We start from the raw sequence: 19,590 nt of genomic DNA, 5'->3' as shown, positions 1-19,590 counted from the left end.
CCTTTGGTAAAAGTAGAAGGCTTATGGTGGATAAGAATGTGGAATCATACTGGAGAAGTAGTTCAACTACTTGGAGAGAGTTTCAAATGCTGTCTTAAAATGGTTTTTGCTTTATTCTTTAAGAAGTTAAAACAACCTCTCTAAATATATATTATCCTAAAATGTGACTTATTTTAAAGTCCCATTTGTGATTAGGATAAATTTGTGATAGACTACTAGTAAAGAATGTTACTTTTATTAATTTTAAGCAAGTATGCATCTTAGATGGAGAAAAAGATGATTTCTGAAAGTACTGCAGGGCAATAAATATATTTTATTGATCCACAACACTGATTAAAATAGTGTTAGTGTGTATATCTGAATGATTCTATTGAAATAAAATAATTCCCTACTAGGGCTTCTAAAATCTGAACCCAAATCCTTTTGACTATATTTTCTCTGCTGTATTTCTGAAATATTAGTTTCCTGATCTGCATCATTCAGTGTTTGATTTTCTAAACTTAAGGGAAAGAAATATCTAAAGAGTTATTTCCACATTTTTCAGATATTCCGTAATTTTGCTTCTTCTCAGATATTTGCTCCTACATAAATTTGTACTTTAGATGATAACTTTCAAAAGCTATAGCATGTGCATCAGAAACTTGGAGGTAAATAAATTGTCAACAGTAGGACAATGGTGACAAAATAAAACCTGGGCTTCTACCACTGATGGTTTTTATAAGTAGCTATAAAAGACAGATATAATTGCTAGTGCAAGCAAACACTGGGATGTGTGCCTATCATCTTTTTTGATAGTGAGAAGAAGTGTTTAGGAGGTAGGAATCAGGTGTATTAAACTGCCTAAGTATTTTCTTTGGGGACATATATGTGTATGTGTATGTTTATGTATATGTATATGTATATGTATATGCACACACATACATATATATACACACTCACAATACTTGTATACATATATATTCATATATGTTGTCCCATATTCACTATATACTGTGTGTCAGGTGGGCCTCTATGAGTCATGGTCACCTCTATCCTCTTAAAAGAAGTGAAAAATAGAAATGAAGCCAAATTTCTGTTATCAGTCTTCTGTGTGCTGTAAAATGAACTACTGTTATATTTTTACTACAACATGCATGGCTATGACATGGTGTTTAACAGTGTTAAGTTTATTGCATCTTAACTAAACATGTCTGAAACAAACGTCTTTATGATAGTAAAATGGCTCTCTGATGTGATCCCCTGGACTTGAAACATTAAGTTAATTTTCCTCTGCATCTCTGAGCTGCATTCTTTCTTCCCCCTGCGGAAACCCTGTGAGGAATACAGCTTTTGACCGAATGACAGAGCGTGGAGGGTGAGATAAGATGCATTAAATTAGAATATGACAAAAAAGCCTATTTAAATATTTGTCACAATGGCATATTCAACTCAGGAAGTAAAGGCAAGCCAATGTAGAGACCTAATATTTTGAAGAGAAATTTGGTAAACCACTCAGATCACTTTCACACTTTGAAAAGATAAAATTGAAGATTTGACATGAACAAATGTAGTTTCTGAATTAGGGATTCTTTTCTATAATTTTGAATACAATCTCCTCTTGGTTCCTTTTATTTACATGTAGATTTAACTGTTAGAAAGTTATCTATCTCTTGTCATAATATTATTAGAACAAGCAAGATTGCAAATAATAACAAACAGTTTTATTTGGGAAAATTAAAAAAAATATTGGAAGGTGAAGGGAAAGGATACTATTACTAAATTTCTATTTCTAAATATTTCCTTTTTCTCTTTTCCTTTTTGGGAAGACTGCAGTATAGTTGAAAAAACTTGAAGTTCAGAATTTTGCACCTGAGTCCTAGCTCTGCCATTTACTAGCAATCCTAACTGCTTTGGTTAAAATACTTAAACTTCTCTTAGTATAGTATAAATCTAAGCTGTCGTTTTTAGTATGACATTGTTAGCAACCATAAAAAATTTCTGAAGAATAGTGAAGGTGCAATTTAAATCATAAAATGATGTTTCCAATTAAAGTGGAAAATACATTAAATTTTTGCAAAAGACAGTAAAGTGATACTTTGTTCCTGCATTTTAATCATGCCAACACATTATATGATTCTTTTTTTTTAAGAGAGGAATGGATAAAAACCTGATAGTTATCTTTTTTTAAAAGTTATATTTCACTATGATGGGGCATGGAGAGCATCAGTCTCTGATGGGGTTAATCTAGCTACATAAATTTCCATGCTGTGTATGATAGTAGTAAAGCTTGTGATCCCTTGATCTTTGATTAGATCTGAGCTGGTAAATACCTTGTGATTAATCAAAATGGGTTGTTTTGCATGTAGTATAAGTCACCTTCACAGATGGGCTAGAGCATCAGAGTTCTTCATGAATATTTGTTTTAATCCATTCCAGACCAGACTTGCTTTGTGTTTCTCTATTTAAATCGGATTTAGTCAGCCAAACGCGTCAGTACTAGGAAGAAATTGTAACTTGAGGCTTTGAGTAGTGGGGCAGGAGGTTGGAAAGGAAGAAACATTTTTTATTCTTCATGGATATTTTATGTAATATTTCATATGTGAACATGTAGATTTATAGACTTCTTAGTCAAATTTAAAATACAGTTCTATCAATACTTTTCTTTTATACTGAACATGTTTTCGTGATTAGAGAAAAATTTTTTGTAAAGCATCTGTGAAGACATGTGAAAAACAGCAGGTATTTTATGAGTTGAATTGTTCTTATTTTTAGTTGCGTAAGCAGCTCTGCTTCAACATCCTTTAAACTCAGGACAAGGTTTTTTTTTCTTTCTCCTCAGATCTAGTCAATTACATTTTGTTAATCCCATTCCTTTTGAAACACAAAATATTGGGCATCAGAGAATGGAAGCACTGCAAGGTATCTGTGGCTGTATCTCCACAGAATAACTTTTACCATTCCCACTGAACTGCTCAGTCAATTGGTGAAGAGAACCTTTTTCCTGCTATTTACAAATAGATTGACTGAAGTGACAATAAAGGAAATATGATGTGTGGAATAAACTACTGAGCTGGAGAGAGTCAGATGTGGATTTGGTTTTGGCTCTGTTACAACCTGAGTGACCTTGGGCAAGCCACTTAATAATCCCAAGCATTCAGTCTTATCATCTGTAGTATGGGGAAGTTGTTAAATTTCTTCTAAGGCCCTTTCTACATCTTGCATTCTTTGATTAAATAATTTGTTCAAAAGTTGTATATGTAAATATAGCTTGGACTCAAAACCTTTGTCATAATTTTCTATTGTTGTCCTCCAGTATAATGCAGAAAAACACAGAGAAAAGGAAAGAGAAAAAACATTGGTTTTCAAATTAAGAGGATATGGGTTCAAATCCCTGCTTGGCTACGTATTACCAACATGACAGTAGGAAAGTCATTTCACCTCTGCTTATATGCAAAATGAAGGAGTTATTAGGTTAAAAGACATCCATAGTGATTTTAGGTTCAAATCCTAAAGTATAAGTTACTTGTCTTTTGATCATAATTAACTTTTATTTACATTTGGAAGGGTACTCAACTGGTTAATAAATAATGAGACTTGTTCATTATCCCCAGTCAGTCTTTAGAATATAAGTGAAATTGACATTTACCTTCTACTGTGAAACAAATAATTATACACATTATGTATAGTTAAATCTGTGCACTAGGTGCCATATGTGTAAGTAAGGTAATTGGACTGAATTAGTAATATCATAGCAACTGGTTGAGAAAAGAAAAATCAAGCCAATCAGTCAGTGGTCTTTGTCTATATGATGTTAGAACAACAAACATTTTTTAATAAACTGAAATGATCAGTTTGATTTTTATTTGTTTAGGTCATAAAAAAATTAATTCAGTAACAGGTTTGAAAGGTTGTCAGGAGCCATATTTTAAATAATTGTATAATATTATATCAACAAAAAAAAATAATTGTTCCTGGGTGAGGCTTAATTATAGCAAGACCAGTGTTATTAGACATAGGCAATGTCTTCACTAGTAAAACGGTAAACAGCCTATTTTCTAGGTACTTGTTTTATACAATATCTAATAAATGAGTTTTTGGCTAAATTAGGAATGTTTGGGAATTACATAGGAAGGGAGGAAGAAAAGGAAGAAAGAAAGGGGAAGATGGGTGCAATGAAGGAAAAGCACAAAAGGAAGGAAGGAAAAGAAGGATAGAAGAAGGGAAAAGAAGAACGAAGGAATAAGGGAAAGGAAGGAGACAGAGGAAGGGAGAGAAAGATGAATAAAAGGATGGGAGGAGGGAAAGAAATGAAAGAATGAAGGAAATAAGCATTTATTAATCATCTGTCATAAACTAGGCACTATGTTAAGTACTTTTCAAATATTATCTCATTTGATCCTCAAAATAGTCTTATAAGGTAGGTGCTATTAGTATCCCTATTTTACAGTTCAGGAAACTGAGACATAGAGAGATTAAGCAACTTGCCCGGTAAAGTCATTTGAAGCATGAAATTACTTTTAAGTGTCTGAAGGCAGATTTGAACTCAGGTCTTCCTGACACCATGCCACCAAGCATTTAATCTTAAAGTTAGAGACAGTGAATTTTGTAAATTCAAAGTATTAATTTTAGATGTTTAAATATATGATTGTGGAAGCATAGATTTAGACCTGGAAGGACCTTCTGAGGTAATTTAGTCCAACTTCATCTCACAAATAAGAAAACCATGGTTCAGAGAAATTAAGTGAACTCTCTAAGGTTATACAGGTTCTAAGTCTCCAAGAGGGGAGTCAAGCTCAAATCATTTAACTCCAACTTTATTGTTCGATTCATGGTCTATCGTGATGATATGAAGAGGATAATGGATATTGTTGAAGAGTATAATTGGAAGGAGCCTCTGAAATTGTCCAGCTCATCTGTCAGCTTCTAGATGTACCTGCCACATAGGTTGACATGTGATTAATCTGATGTCCTTTGTTTTTCTTATTGTTTACATAGGAGACCTGGAGAGCCTCCATTGATAAATGGTTTGATTCCTTTTTTTGGAGTGTCCTTTCAAATGCAAAAAAACACTTTCAAAAGGATCCAAGATTATCAGAAAAAATATGGAAATATATTTACCTTACAAATTAATGGTAAGAATTCTTCTCATTAATGTCTTCTATACTCATCTTATTTTATCAGTTTCTTAATTATTTCAAATTATTTCAAAGATATTAATTACCACCATGCTTTTACATATAGAGCTCTTGTTAAAAAATAAACTATTGTATCACTTAGGGAATTGCTAAAAAAAAGAAGTTATACATGACTGTAATGTAATTACTGTACTATAATAAATAATGAGACATCCAGGTCACATGAGCAGTAAGATGGAGGACTAAGTATATTCTCTGATACCCATGACCTTTCAAACTTCTTCAAAAAAGAAATTATACATCCAAAATAAAGCAACTTAAGCTGTGTCCATGGTTTAGGACACTACAAAAGAAGGTGAAAAAACAAACCCAAATCCCATAAACTGATGTTCACTGACCCTGAACTCACTCAGTAACACTCCCCCATTTCCAACACTACCTGTAAAAGGGCTTCACTAGAAGACCTAAGGACATGACATAGACTTCCAACACCTATATTCCAGTTTCCTTTCCCTCTTTCTCATACTGTGGAGAGCCCCACACCAGGCTATAGAAATTTATCCTGGCTGTGATAGATAGCCATGTGACAACAACCTGTCAGGATCAAAAGTCTGCCAGGGGCCACAACCCACTAGCACCAGTGCTGCAACATGCCAAACTCCTGGTGTCAAGCCAAAGAATTAAGGAACAGAAGGAATGGGGCAGAACACTGTGTGTGTTGGGTGGAGGGAGGGGAAACATACAGAACTCCACTAAGCTTGAAGGAAAGTGCATGGAATCCATATGGGCCCAATTCTGATCACTCAGAAGTCAGTTGGTGCAGAGATCCAGGCTGGTAACCATAAATTACTCAGCATGGGAGGAAGCTGAAATGCTTTGAGATCCAGTAACTAAAGAAACCACAGTCAGAGAGGAAGGAGTCAGAAAGAGAGTAGTAGGAAAATTAAAGTGGGGGAAAGACTGAAATTACCAAAGATTTCAAGAAGAAAACCCAAAGACCTTGAATATAAACATAAATCAAGAGGAAAAAAGGAAAAACAGTAACAACACAAGGAAATATGGCCTCTAGAGCTATTGAGTTCAGTCATCTATTAATAAATACTGTAAAACAAAGGAAAATGATACAGTGCTTGATGAAATAGAGTACTCTATGGAATTTGAAAAGAATGTGGAACAATAATGTATTTTTTCTGAGTGGTTCAAAAGAGAAATGAGAATTAAGAGATCAGAATTTATGACCTGCAACAGAATAGAAAAAAATTGGAATATGCTATGGCAGGCCTCATCAAAGAAAGAAAAGACAGAATAATAGTTGGTAATGCAAATATACAATAAGGAAGGATAATCTAGAAGAAGAGAAGAAAAAGCAGTAAAAGAAATTAAGTTCACTTTGTAGGCAAAGAATACTGATCTCTAAGACATGATGCATAGAGATAGTCTAAGGAAAATTGGTCTCTCAGAAGAACAATCAGAACATATTTTGCATAGTTGCATGCTAATAAAACTAAGAACACAAAAGAAATAGAGCAATACCTTCAAAAATACAAAATAAGACCACATAGAGATCTTAAATCACCCAAATCTCAGAAAAGGAAATAGATTCAGCTAAAAAGGAACTACCAAAGAAAAATCTCTAGGTTCTGATGAGAATTCTATCAAACTTTTAAAGTTTAGTACCCATACTTCATAAATTATTCTCAAATATTAAGAAAGAACTACTCTGTCTGAATTCTCTTGTGAGACAAATGTAGTATTAATACCTACACCAGGGAAATATAAAACACAGAACAAAAACTATAGGCCAATGTCATTAATGATTATCTACTCCAAAATTTTAAACAAAATCTTATCAAGCAGTCTACAATGATTTACTCAAGAATTCACTCATTAGGATCATATGGGATTTATGCCAGGGATTCAAAAATGGTTCAACATGACAAAGCAATAAACATAATTAGTCTTATTAAAAACCAAAGCATCCAGAATCACATGATCATCTCAATAGTACAGAAAAAACCTTTGACAAAATATAATACTCTTTTATGCTAAAATCCCTATAAAGTTTAGACATAAAAGAACCTTTTTTTAAATATCAGAAAAAGCAAACATCTAAAATAAAAAATCAAGCTTCATAAGAATTGCAGTTACACTAGAACTTTTTCCAGTAAATATAGGAGTGAAACAAGGATGTTCACTCTATCTACTATTATTTAATATAGTTCTGGAAATGCTAGCAACAGTCGTAAGTCAAGGAAAGGAATTAAAGAAGAAAGATAAGTAAAGAAGACAAAACTATCCCTGCTTGCTGACAATATGATGGTTTACTGAGAAACTCCTGGGAATCAGCAGACTTACTAATTGAGACAATTAGTAGCTTCAGCAAAGTTACAGCAAAGCTACAAAATAAATTTTCATTTAATAAATAAATAACAGCATTTCTATATAAGAATAACAAAACACAAGAAGTAATAATAGAAAGGGAAATCCCATTCCAAATAACTACAAAATTAATAAAAAAAAATTTGATTATCAACCTTACAAAAGACCTTTATAGGTTTGAGTATGATGTGCTCCTTAAGGAATTGAGGAGTAATTAAAATAGCTGGAGGGCTCTTAGCTAGACCATGCCAATACAATAAAAATGACAATATTTCCAGAATAAATTTGTATTTTTGATGCTACACTTAATCAAATTACCAAGGGGATAAGTTACAGGACTGGATGAAATGGCAAAATTCATTTGGAAAAACAAAAGATCTAGAATATAAAGAGAAATTATGAAAGGAAGTAGGCAAAGAAAGCAGCTAGATGGCACAGTGGACAGAATGCTGGGTGTGGAGTCAGAAAGACTCACCTTCCTAAGTTCAAATCCAGCTTCAGCTTTACTAGCTGTGTGACCCTGGACCCTGTGTGACCTCTTAACCCTGCTTGCCTTAGTTTCCTTATTTATAAAATGAGTTGGAAAAGGGAATGACAAATCCCTCCAGTATCTTTGCTAAGGTAATCCCAAGAGTTGGACATGACTGAACAACAAAAAGGGATGAAGATGGCACTTCCAGATATCAAATAATAAAAAAGCAGCAATCATCAAAATCTTCTGTTATTGGTTATAGGGTAGGTAAATCAATGAAACAGATTAGAAAAAGAAGATTCAGAAACAACAATAACCCAGTTTTTGATAAAGTAGGAAACAAATTTTCAGGGAGAAAACTCCCAATTTGATAAAAACTGTTGTGAAAGCTGGAAAACAGTCTAGCAGAAATTAGGCTTAGGCCAACATATTACATCATATTCCATAATACATTCTAAATGTATATATAAACTAAATATTACAGATCATACTATTAAAAAAAGAAGAGAAATAGATCATATACTTCTCAAGAATATAGGTAGGAGATATATGCTTACTCAAACAAAAGATAGAGGAAGCAACAAAATTAAAAATACATAGCTTTTATTATTTGAAACTTGAAAAGCTTCTGCATAGACAGAATCAATGCATCTAGAATAAAAAGGGAAGTGGTTAAATGGAAAAACAAATTTTGTATCAAATTTTCTCTGATAAGGGTTTGGTATTCAAGATATATTACAAATTAATAAATATATGTAAAATCAATAGCCAATCCCTAATAGATATATGATTAAAGAAGATGAACAAACAGTTCTCAAAAAAACTCTGCAAAATATTCACAACCACATGAAAACAAAATGCTCCAAATCATTAATAACAAGAGAAATGCAAATCAAGATAACCCTGAGGTTGCAAATTGGCAAAAATAACAAAAAATGGTAACAATCAATTTGGAATTATACAAATAAAGTGACTAAAATGGCCATCCCTTTGCTGGGCTTATACCCCAATGAAACCATCAATAAGAAGAAATCCCACATATAGTTAAAATATTTATAGCAACATTTTTTTTTGTTATTGCTAAGAATTGGAAATAAAGTAGATGCCTATCTATTGGGGAATGGCTAAACAAACTGTGATATATGAATGTAATGGAATACTACTGTGTTGTAAGAAATGATATGTGTGATAAATACAGAGAACCATGGAACAATCTATGTGAACTGATGCAATGTGAAGTAAGCAGAGCCAAGAAAACAACATACACAGTAATTACAACTATTTAAATGGAAAGAACAATGACACACCAAAAAATTAAAAACAAATGTAACTAAATTATAAAGATCAAGTGCAACTCAAATGAAGAGATATGAGAAGATATCCCCAGCCCACCCCTTTGTGGAGGTGGGAGGTCCACCGGTGTTACACATTGTACATGTTTTCAGACTTTCTCAATGTATCCCTTAGTTGTGCTGACTTTTTTTTCCTCTCTAAATAATACTATTTGTCATATGGATTGGCTCCTGGGGAGGAGGAGAAGGGAGAGATAAATGGAGTATCATAGCAATGTAAGAAATAGAAAATATCAATTAAAATTTTAAAGGAAATTATATATATGATGAATATATAGAAGCATGGAAAAAATCTTGATGAACAGATGCAGAGTGAAGTAAGCACAGCCAAGAAAACAATATACACAGTGACTCCAATAATGTAAGAGGAAAGAACAACCAAATACAAAAAGAAAACCAAAGCAAATATAGCAAAATTATAAAGATCAAACAGTACTCAAATGAAGAAATGTAAGAAGACATGAAGACACTCCCAACTTACTCTTTCATGAAAGTGGGAGGTCCACAGGTTTTTCATATTGCACATGTGTTTGACTTTTTTTAATATATTGATTAATTTTGATTTTTTTCCTTTCTAAAAAAATACTGTTTTTCTTATAGTATGGCTGTCTGGGAGGGGAAGAAAGATTGTCATCAAGTAAACAACTAACTAAATGAATTTCTCATTTCTCCAATTGTTGTGGCATTGTATTGACACATTCTTAGTGGAAAAAAGAGAAAGTCCTGAATGCTAGCCTACTTTTGTTTACTTTGAAAAAAAAAGCAATGACAAAAGGTCTCACCTGGTTTTTAGTGTCATAATCTCAAATACGGAAACTCATACTGAATTTTGTGCTGTCCTAGTGATGTGATGGGAATAATGTTTTGCATGTAGCTCAGAGAACTATCATGATTGTATATGCACTACTTCTGTACTCTTTTAACCCCATTTATTAATATAGGTACTGTCAAAATTTTATATTAATATATATTGTCCTAATGATCAATTTGCAAAGCAGTTCATTTGGAAAATTTGAAATGATGAGCAGAGTTCTGCCCTTGCTCCATACCAGTCATGTGATTTTTCCAGTTATACTTCTTCATGTGATGAGCAAATGATTGTCATCCGAAAAAGTCACAAGGGACACGGATGTCATCTTAATAAAGAAATTAAAAGGCACATCTTTCCATGACAAACAATGTAAATTTTTGACCTGTCGTAGAAAATAGTTCTCTAATTGGTTTTGTGTGGTGGTGCAGCAGAATCGTTTTCCCTAAACGTCACACCAGCGAAGCATTACTGTACATCATTGTCAACAGTTCAGTGAAATCTTCCTAATAAGAGGATGATTATATAAATGTGATAGTCTTCAAGAGAAAAGTCATTTCTAGATTTCTAATATACACTCAACCAACATTTTCTTGGGAATAAAAATGCATTGAAGACTAAGCTGAGCAAGAATTTTAAGAAACTTTATTAAAAGCCTCTTGTCATTGTTTTTTTGTGAGACTTTATGAACTTTTAACATTAGAGTATTATGAAAAATATGTGAAAAACATGGAATGGTTCATGATTCATCACTCTAAAATTTTAAAAATGACTGTCCTATTAAATAAAGTAACATTTTGCTTTTTGAAGTGGAGAAGTTAAAACTTGAAGTATTTTATTCAAGATATAATCAGTTTTTTCAAATGAGAGACATCTATCTTTAAACTTAGATGATGAGCTAGAGTCTTACATTAAGTTCATATAAATTTTTAAAAGTATCCATAATTAGATCCCACACAAAATTTTTTAAATTCACAATTAATATTGTCAAAATAATTTTTAGCTGTCATTTGAATACTGATTTCTACATTGTGTTTTCATTCACTGACAATTTTCCAATTTTAATCTGTTACAAGAAAAAAACTGTTTAAAGAACTTTCTTGAGCATCCCTATTTATTATTATCTCATCTTTTTCATTGGGGTTCAGATAAAAGTAGTCTGCAAGCAACTCACTATCTTGCTACTGCTGTTTTATAGGGACAGTGAGGTGATGTAGTTCATAGAGTATAGGACTTGAAATCAGAAAGACCTGAGTTCAAATCCTACCTCAGACACTTATTAGAAATGTAATCCTGAGCAAAGTTTCTTAACCTCCCTGTGCTTACTTTGTTCATCTATAAAATAAGGATAATAATACCTCATAAAGTTTTTGTGATGAGCAAATGAATTAACGTAAGTAAAAGGCTTTGAACTTTAAAGTGCCATGTAAATACTAGCTGTTATAGTCAATATTCTATAGACTATTGTACAGAGAGAGGAAATAACTGCTTTTTTGTAATCAAATAAAATAATTAGGATTTAAGCTCTTCCTTTGTAGGCTTACTGAAATCATTCTTGTTCCAGCTCCCAGAGCAGACAGAACAATAAGGTTGATACTATTTCATCTTGTTTGCCTCAGATAGGTTTCTCCCCTTGGAAAATATTTTTGTCCCATGGAAGCATCTATGAAAATGTTGTTTGTAAATTTTTATGAATCAGTGCTATGTCCAGGCTCTTCTTGGCAACAGTTCAGTCTGTCATAATGGTCCAGTTCTAGTCCATTTTATTGGATGAGTTGTCCAGGATATTTCGAGTTCTGTATGTATAGTATGGGGATGCCTATTGTTTCCTGTTGGTCCATGAATGATAGTGAACTTTTAATATAGAATTTCAGACATCAGATGATGCCTTGCTAGGTATTTTGTAGGTGCTATTTTTTTTTTTACAACCTAAAGTGATATGTTGTATTGTCTCCTTTGTTTCCTTGTATAATCTACATTATTCCCTAAGTACGGTCTTGTTAAAGATAACTCTTCTGTCATTTTTGTCGGTAATAACCATGTCCTGAATTGCTATCATAGACCCCTTTACTTCCAAAACAAATCCATAAATCTCATCCATTTGTTCAGTACTTTGTTAGCATATTGTTAATTTAGTCCATGTGGGCAATACCCAACCAGGGCTTTTTTATGCCACTTTTATATCACAGTCATTTCATGGCCTCTTACTCCAAAAATATTTTTGTAGTTTTGTAACCTGCTTGTTATTTGCTGTGAGAATATCTGTCAGTTATCTTACTTCTCTTTGACGTGGAAGTGTTAATATTTTCAAGTTGTCTTATGGTAATGGAACCTGTGTTTCCCTGTTTCCCTAATATTGCATAGTTTTTGTTAGCATATTTTCCAAACTATCATGGCCCATTTTATAGTTCTGAAGATGAACATTAAGATGGCTGTTGGAGAGGTATAAACTGTTTTAAATGTGTTCTTCCTATTCAGCTTTGATTTCAGAATGCCATTTAAATCTCTAAACAAATTCAGCCACAGATTTATCCTTGGTATCTTTATGCTCATTATATCCCTTGCATGGAAAAGAGTAAAGCATGTGTAGGTATCAATTTGATCCTTTCAATCAATGTGACCCTCTGGATTTAAGCTTGATGCCTTCATTCTCTTTCCTTAGTAAGCACATTGAGAATCTTACTTGTATCCAGTTTAAATGACATTTTGGTATCATTAAAGAAAGATTGCACATGAAGGAGCTATTAATTTGTTTCTAGCGGAGACATATAACTTGTTATCTGTATCTATCAAGTAGTTAATAAGATATTTGGTTTGTTTCCTTCTTTAATTTGAAAGCCTCACTTTTATTCAAGAGAAATGAAAAGGAATTTAATCTGAGTTAGAACCATAATCTGAAAAATGTCGTGTTTTATATCCATTGCTCTGGATATTAATTTGTTGGTTGTATATTTTAAATGGAGAACAGTTTTCCATGTGGACATCAAATGCGAACATTGTCATTATACTTAGGTCTATTTAACAGATTTGCAATACAATTATAACCCATTAATGTAAAACTGAGTCAATGGATTTACAATAATCAACAAAGGTAGCATATGTTACTGTGTTTTAGAGGAAACTTGTTGAATAATTACCAAATCGATAATAAGTTGCTTTTTACAACCCTGGGTTGTAAAAGGCCATGTCCTTTTACCTCACCAACCAATACATTATTTTCTTATATTTAGATTTTCTTTTGAAGATGCAAGCTGTGAATACTCTTTATAAAGTATATGAATATTTAATTGGGTCATATTTGGAGGGGTCATTGGTACTTTGATTCTTTGGTAATAGATATATGATACATTCTGTTAAGAAGGCATGTTGCTGACCTGCCTAGTTTCAATACCAATAAGGTGCACATCCCAGGATAAGTTCCTTACGTCTAACCTCATTATCATGCTGCTAACTCAGGCCTTGATTGATCTTAATGTCCTTCAGTCTCCTTTCCCCTTGGATTGCATGGCTAGAGATTGGAGTACCAAACTCTTTCTAATGCCATCATTTATAGAGGGCAGAAACTGGATTCTCATCTCCCTCCACTTTATGTCTATTGCCTTGCCTTATTTCAACTCCAAGGAATAAGATGCCCCTATTCTAGGTACTCCCTAGTGTCTCCTCTTTCTTAGATTTCCTGCTTCTTTTTGTGTACTGTCTCCCTCATTAGATTGTAAGATTCTTGAGAGCAGGGAATGTCTTTCTTTCTCTTAATTATATCCCCAGTGATTAGCATAGTGTCTGGCACACTTAGTAGGCATTTAATAAATGTTTATTGAGCTAAAGAAAGGTGGGATCAACTTCCATTTCATGCAATCAACAAAATGGAAGACTAGATATTTTCTTTAGTTCAAAAAAAGACGTAAAAGAGAAATCATGCACCAAAAGTAGAACTATTACAGCTTCCTCCACAGGCCAAGAAACCAAAAGATCTACCAATACATTAGCCTTATGAATTTACAGTGAAAAATGCTAATCCCAGTTGCTCACTTAACACACTTCTTCCACCAGGCTTCATGCTCCAACAGGACACAAGACTTTCCCCACCTGCTTGTATTTTGGTATCTGTTCATCAACTTCCCTGCTATTCTCATCTGAACTGGTACATGATGTCCCTGCTGTTGCCCCAGCATTCTGTTGCAAGAAGCATATGACCTCAACTCTGCCACTAATTATCAGAAGAGATCAGAATGTGATAGCTAGGGACCACACTCTGCCTAGGGCAGCCCCAACGTCCAGGAATGCCAAGGAGGCAGAAATGTAACCCCAAACACCCACTCCTTCCTTCCTGGGAACTTCAAAAAGCAGCAGACACAATTGTTCTCTTCCTTCTGCTCACTTCACTGAATCAGTTCATAGAGGTCTTCCCACTTTCCTTTGAAACTGTCTGTTTCACTTTAAGATCTGTTCCCACTTTTCTTTGAAACTATCTGTTTCACTTTAAGGTTTGTAAACTACTTTAAAGCTTTATTTTCTTAATATGACACAATAAGTAAGTTAATTGAGGTAATGTTTTATTTTGTATTATATTGGATGGACCTACTCATGAGAAATTAACATTTATCCAATTAATTAGATGTCTTTATTTTTTCAAAGAATGTTTTATAGTTATGTAGATTCTGGCTTTATGTTGGTTTATAAGCTCCCACTTTTTATAGCTTCTTCAGTTATTTTGAATGGAATTTCTCTATTTCTTCCTGATGGGTTTTTTTTAGTAATGTTTAAGGGTGCTGATGATTTGTGTGGATTTATTTTATATCATACAACTTTGTAGATGTTTTTAATTATTTCAATTAACTTTTTGGTTGATTCTTTAGAGTTTTCTAAGTAAATCATCATATTATTTCTTCATCTCAGCAACTTCTAAGTCTAGGTTGAAGATACTATGCTTAGGCCAAGCTCTGCTATTATACTACTGAATGACATTTACAGGCTCTGTCTAGTCCTGAGTGTGATGGCCAAGACCAGATCCCTGCTTCAGTGTACACTACAACTACTCCAACACCATACTTAGTCTAGGACCTACCTCTTGCTAAAGGGCTCTTGGACTTCTCTTTGCTTTCAGCTATGTCTGAGACCTTTTCTCCCTCCTGCTTGAGGTTTAGAGCCTTCCCTGTGGTTGGATAACCACTTGGCTTTGGAAATATCAGGAATGGTCTTTGACTAGAGCCCTTTTCCTATTATTGTGCTCGGGACTGCTGCCATTTCCCTCCCCATTCCCTACCTCCTGCTTCTGTGTTCTAAGCTGGGCCATGTTAGACTCTCTTTGGAACCCCTGTCCCATTTCCCCAGGATTACTTTCCATCATGATTTTCACCTACCTTAGTTTGTACACTTCAGGGTTCATCAGGGTTGTGATGGGTTTTTTTTGTATATCCTTGGGCTAGGTAGGGAAATATGCTGGTCATTCTTATTATTTCTCTTTTAACTGTTGTATTTTATGCATTAGTGGAATGTTGTCCTTAATAAATTCATGATGACAATGACGATGATGATGATGATGACGGCAGTTTTAGAGGCATATGATAGCTGTCTTCAAGTATTTGTAGAGTGGTCAGGTGGAGGAGAATTATATTTGTTCTGCTCGAATCCAGAGGGTCAAAACAGGAGCAATTATGGAATTCAGCTATAACTTATAGTTTTAAGAGAGTTGCCCAGGGTACTAAGTAGTTAAATGCCTTGTCGATGGTCATACAACTGGTTTGTATCAGAAAATAGAATTTGATTCAGGTTCCTCTGATTCCAAGGTTGGTTTTCCATCCATTCTGTCATACTGAGTGTTTAGGAGAATATTAAAAAAATGTGTGTGTGCACAAAATGAACAGAAAATTCTTTAGTTTATACTTTTTATATTATGTGGAACACCTAGCTCTCCATTAGACTGTAATAAGTAAATTGTTTTATTGCTATTGTTCAGTCATTTTTAGTCATGTCTAACTCTTCATGACACTATTTTGGGGTTATCTTGATAAAGATATTGGAGTGGTTTGTTATTTCCTTTTCTAGCTCATTTTACAGATGAGGAAACTGAGAAAAACAGGATTAAGTGGCTTGCCCAAGGTCAGACAGCTAATAAGTGTCTGAGGACTGATTTGAATGCAGAAAGCTGAGTCTTCCTGATACCAGGCCCAGGACTTTTTCTACTCCACCTGCTATGTGGCTTTACTTAAGGAATATTCCAAACTCTGAAGACTTTGAAGATTCCCATGTCCTTAGATTTTGTTTAAAACACACACACACACACACACACACACACACACACACACACACACACACACACACAGGGGCAGCTAGGTGAGGCAGTGTACAGAGCAACAGCCCTGGAGTCAGGATGATGTGAGTTCAAATCCGGCCTCAGACACTTACTAGCTGCGTGACCCTGGGCAAGTCACTTAACCCCAATTGCTTAAAAACACACACACACACACACACACACACACACACACACACTGATATTGATATGTCTCACTATGTGACATGAATATACACTTTTCACAACCCTTTTTCTTTGAAAATACATTAGAGTTCTGAGTCATACGACTAACAAGAAAAAGGACTAGACATTTTCTTTAATCCTCAATAACTTTCAAAATTCCCGAAAATAAGAATTATGCACAAGAGATAAAAACAATTGTGCCTGTCTCCAGTCTAAAACAACAAGAACTAAAGAAAGCAACAACCTAATAAAATGTTAGTCCTTAATCATTGATGCTCCCACTCAGCACTCCTGTCAGCCCCTACACTGTGGCAAAGACGCAAAACTCATCACACCAGTTTGTAACTGCTGCTACAGTCTCTATTAGAACACTCTACCCCTACCCTCACCACACTACTGTATATCAGCAATAGTAGACCTCAACTCTGCTCAACTCCTTGAAGAGGAAGGTGAGCTGTAGGAAATTAGAAACTTGTTATACCTTGGATGCCAGCAACAACATTCAGCTAGAGAACCAAAAAAAAAAATCAAGAGAACCAGGGCAGAGTGACAGAGTGTGGGGGATGGAGGAAGGGAGAGACTGCACCAAACATGAAGGAGTGGGAACTGACATTCACCATGATTTAGTACTGTCCTTTCAGAATTCACTTGGAACAGAGACTGTGGCCAGTGAAAAGCCAATTCCAAGCTTTGAAGATGACTAAGACAACTTCCAAGGGATCCACATTCAAAGGGGAAGGAGTGAAAAAGTGAACAATAGGGAAGCATAAGTGGGAGGAAGACTGATATTAATAAAGATTTTAGGAGGAAGAAAAATCAATTAAAACCAAGAGCAAGTGCATATCAACAAACTTGAATACCATAATGAAAGAAATCTTACAAGAGAATTTCTCAGAATTTCTGAATTTAAAAAAAATTGTAACAAAGCACCAATCACCAGTTAAAAGAATCCATAGAGCTTCTCTGGGGTAGCAGGGAATAGAAAACTCTCTAATGCAAACTACAATACACATAATAGATAAATTTAACAATTCTAATGATAAACAACAAATTCTATGAACACATGGGAGAAAGACCTTTAAATGTGAAGGAAAGTATATTCTAATAACAAAATACTTTCACACCCACCAGGAACCTTAGAGGGGAACATAATTGTTGCTCATCCTTCATTTTTTGAAGAGGACCAATGACATCACAGAGTGATGTCTTGACTTGTGCGTGAATTGGATTTAAGTGAAGCAAAGTTGCACAAAGCTGTCAGCCTCATTCTCCCTTCCTAAGTTATCAAACATCCTGCCTCAGGAGAAGGGGAATCAGAGCTCCTGGGGCACTAGCATCCAGGTGGGTAGTTGATGAAGGCAGGAAATAATTTCATGGAAAATGGAGTAAAAATTATCATGAGGGAACAGTGAGCAGTAATGAACCATAAAAGCAGGTATATGGGAAGATTTATACCATGTGACAATACTTCTATCTTCTCTACATTTTTTTTAAGGCAATTGGGGTTAAGTGACTTGCCCATGGTCACACAGCTAGTAAGTGTCAAGTGTTTAATCTGCGGTTGGATTTGAACTCAGGTCCTCCTGACTTCAGGGCCGGTGCTCTATCCACTGTGTCACCTAGCTGCTCCTTATCTTCTCTACTTTTGCAAGATTGATACTTCTATGAGTTTGTAACAAGAGAAAAAAGGGATAGGGGACAAGATCTGTAATGCAATAACATAGAAACTATTAAAGTGTAACTCAAAATGTGTACTTTAAAAGTTTTAATTCCATGAGAAAATATATTTTAATATTTTATTATTTTGTCTACTAACAGTAAGGACAAATGTAATAATACAAATACATAAAGTAAGGTAGTTATACTATGAAAGGTAAGTAAAAGTAAGCCATAAATAACTTTAGAATACTGGGTCTGTTGTTGAATGATAATTTGAAATATAGAGAACTTGTTATTTTCCATTTCCTATATCATTACACTGAAGCATAATGGTTTAGAGTTTAACTAATAAAATTAGATAACTATCTAGTTATTTTAAATGGTGTAAGAAAATAGTTAAATTATTAACTTTTATTCAATTATGTTTTTAAACCTCCAAATCATTTCCCAATATACCCCCTCTGCATTGTAACAGAAAAAAAGAATAAAAGTTAACTGAACAAAATGACTACATCTGGAAATATATGCAACATTCTGTCAGTTAACTGTTAGATAATTTATTTTGTTATATTTTTATTATATTTTCTCTATTATCACCTGATTTTTTAGTAACATATAGAAATACAAATAATTTTGTTCAATTTTGCATGTTCTACTTTTTTGTTCTACTTTATTGAAAATTTATTTTTTTCAGTAATTTCTTTGTTGATTTTCTGGTGTTTTTTAAATAAGCCATATTTTATCTCCAATTAGGGATAATTTTGTCTTCACTTTGCTGATGTTCACATCTCTATTTTCTCTCTTTCTCTTCTTCTTTCTTTTCTTTTCTTAGCTAGTATTCCTGCCTTCTTTTCAAATAGTTCATATAAAAGTCAGTTATAAAAGAATTGACAGAAATATATGACCAACAGCTATGTGACCAAAATATATTTTGGTCTATGAAACAATAGTTTGGAATGAACTATTCCCAAAAGAAGATATTCATACTAACAAGAATATGAAAATAATGTTGCAAGTTAACTAGATTCTTTTAAAAAATCAGTCTGTAAATGATTATAAAAGAAAAGAGGTTAAGAAAAAGTTTCCAACTTAAATGGAGTTAATGAACTGAAAAATAAGTACTTGGATTCCTACATTGTACTCAAATGTTTTCCTTCAAGTACAGAAAGACTGAAAGTCTTTGGTTGATAAAAAAAAATTTAACAACTGAAAATGTTATCTTTGGTAAATTTTATTATTCATTTTAAACTTAAAAACAAAACAAGAAAAGGAAAAAATTCATAAACACAGCAGAATATGAAACAATACATTTCCATTTCAAGAAAACCTGT

The 19,590-nt window shown here is 33.7% G+C and overlaps 1 protein-coding gene across 1 annotated transcript in view; it reads left to right on the top strand.

The window, feature by feature from the left end:
* The window catches only part of LOC114054120 (25-hydroxycholesterol 7-alpha-hydroxylase-like), a 260,480-nt gene that overhangs the window by 188,820 nt on the left and 52,070 nt on the right, over positions 1-19,590 (top strand). Inside the window, exon 2 of the mRNA XM_027877253.1 lies at positions 4,975-5,111. Coding sequence (XP_027733054.1) covers positions 4,975-5,111 — 137 coding nt within the window. The remainder of the gene's footprint in view (positions 1-4,974; positions 5,112-19,590) is intronic.

This window comes from Vombatus ursinus, unplaced genomic scaffold (assembly GCF_900497805.2).
Source record: "Vombatus ursinus unplaced genomic scaffold, bare-nosed wombat genome assembly UNPS02014812.1, whole genome shotgun sequence".
In the NCBI taxonomy this organism is placed as follows: Eukaryota; Metazoa; Chordata; class Mammalia; order Diprotodontia; family Vombatidae; genus Vombatus; species Vombatus ursinus.
This window is presented reverse-complemented; position numbering and strand designations above follow the sequence as displayed.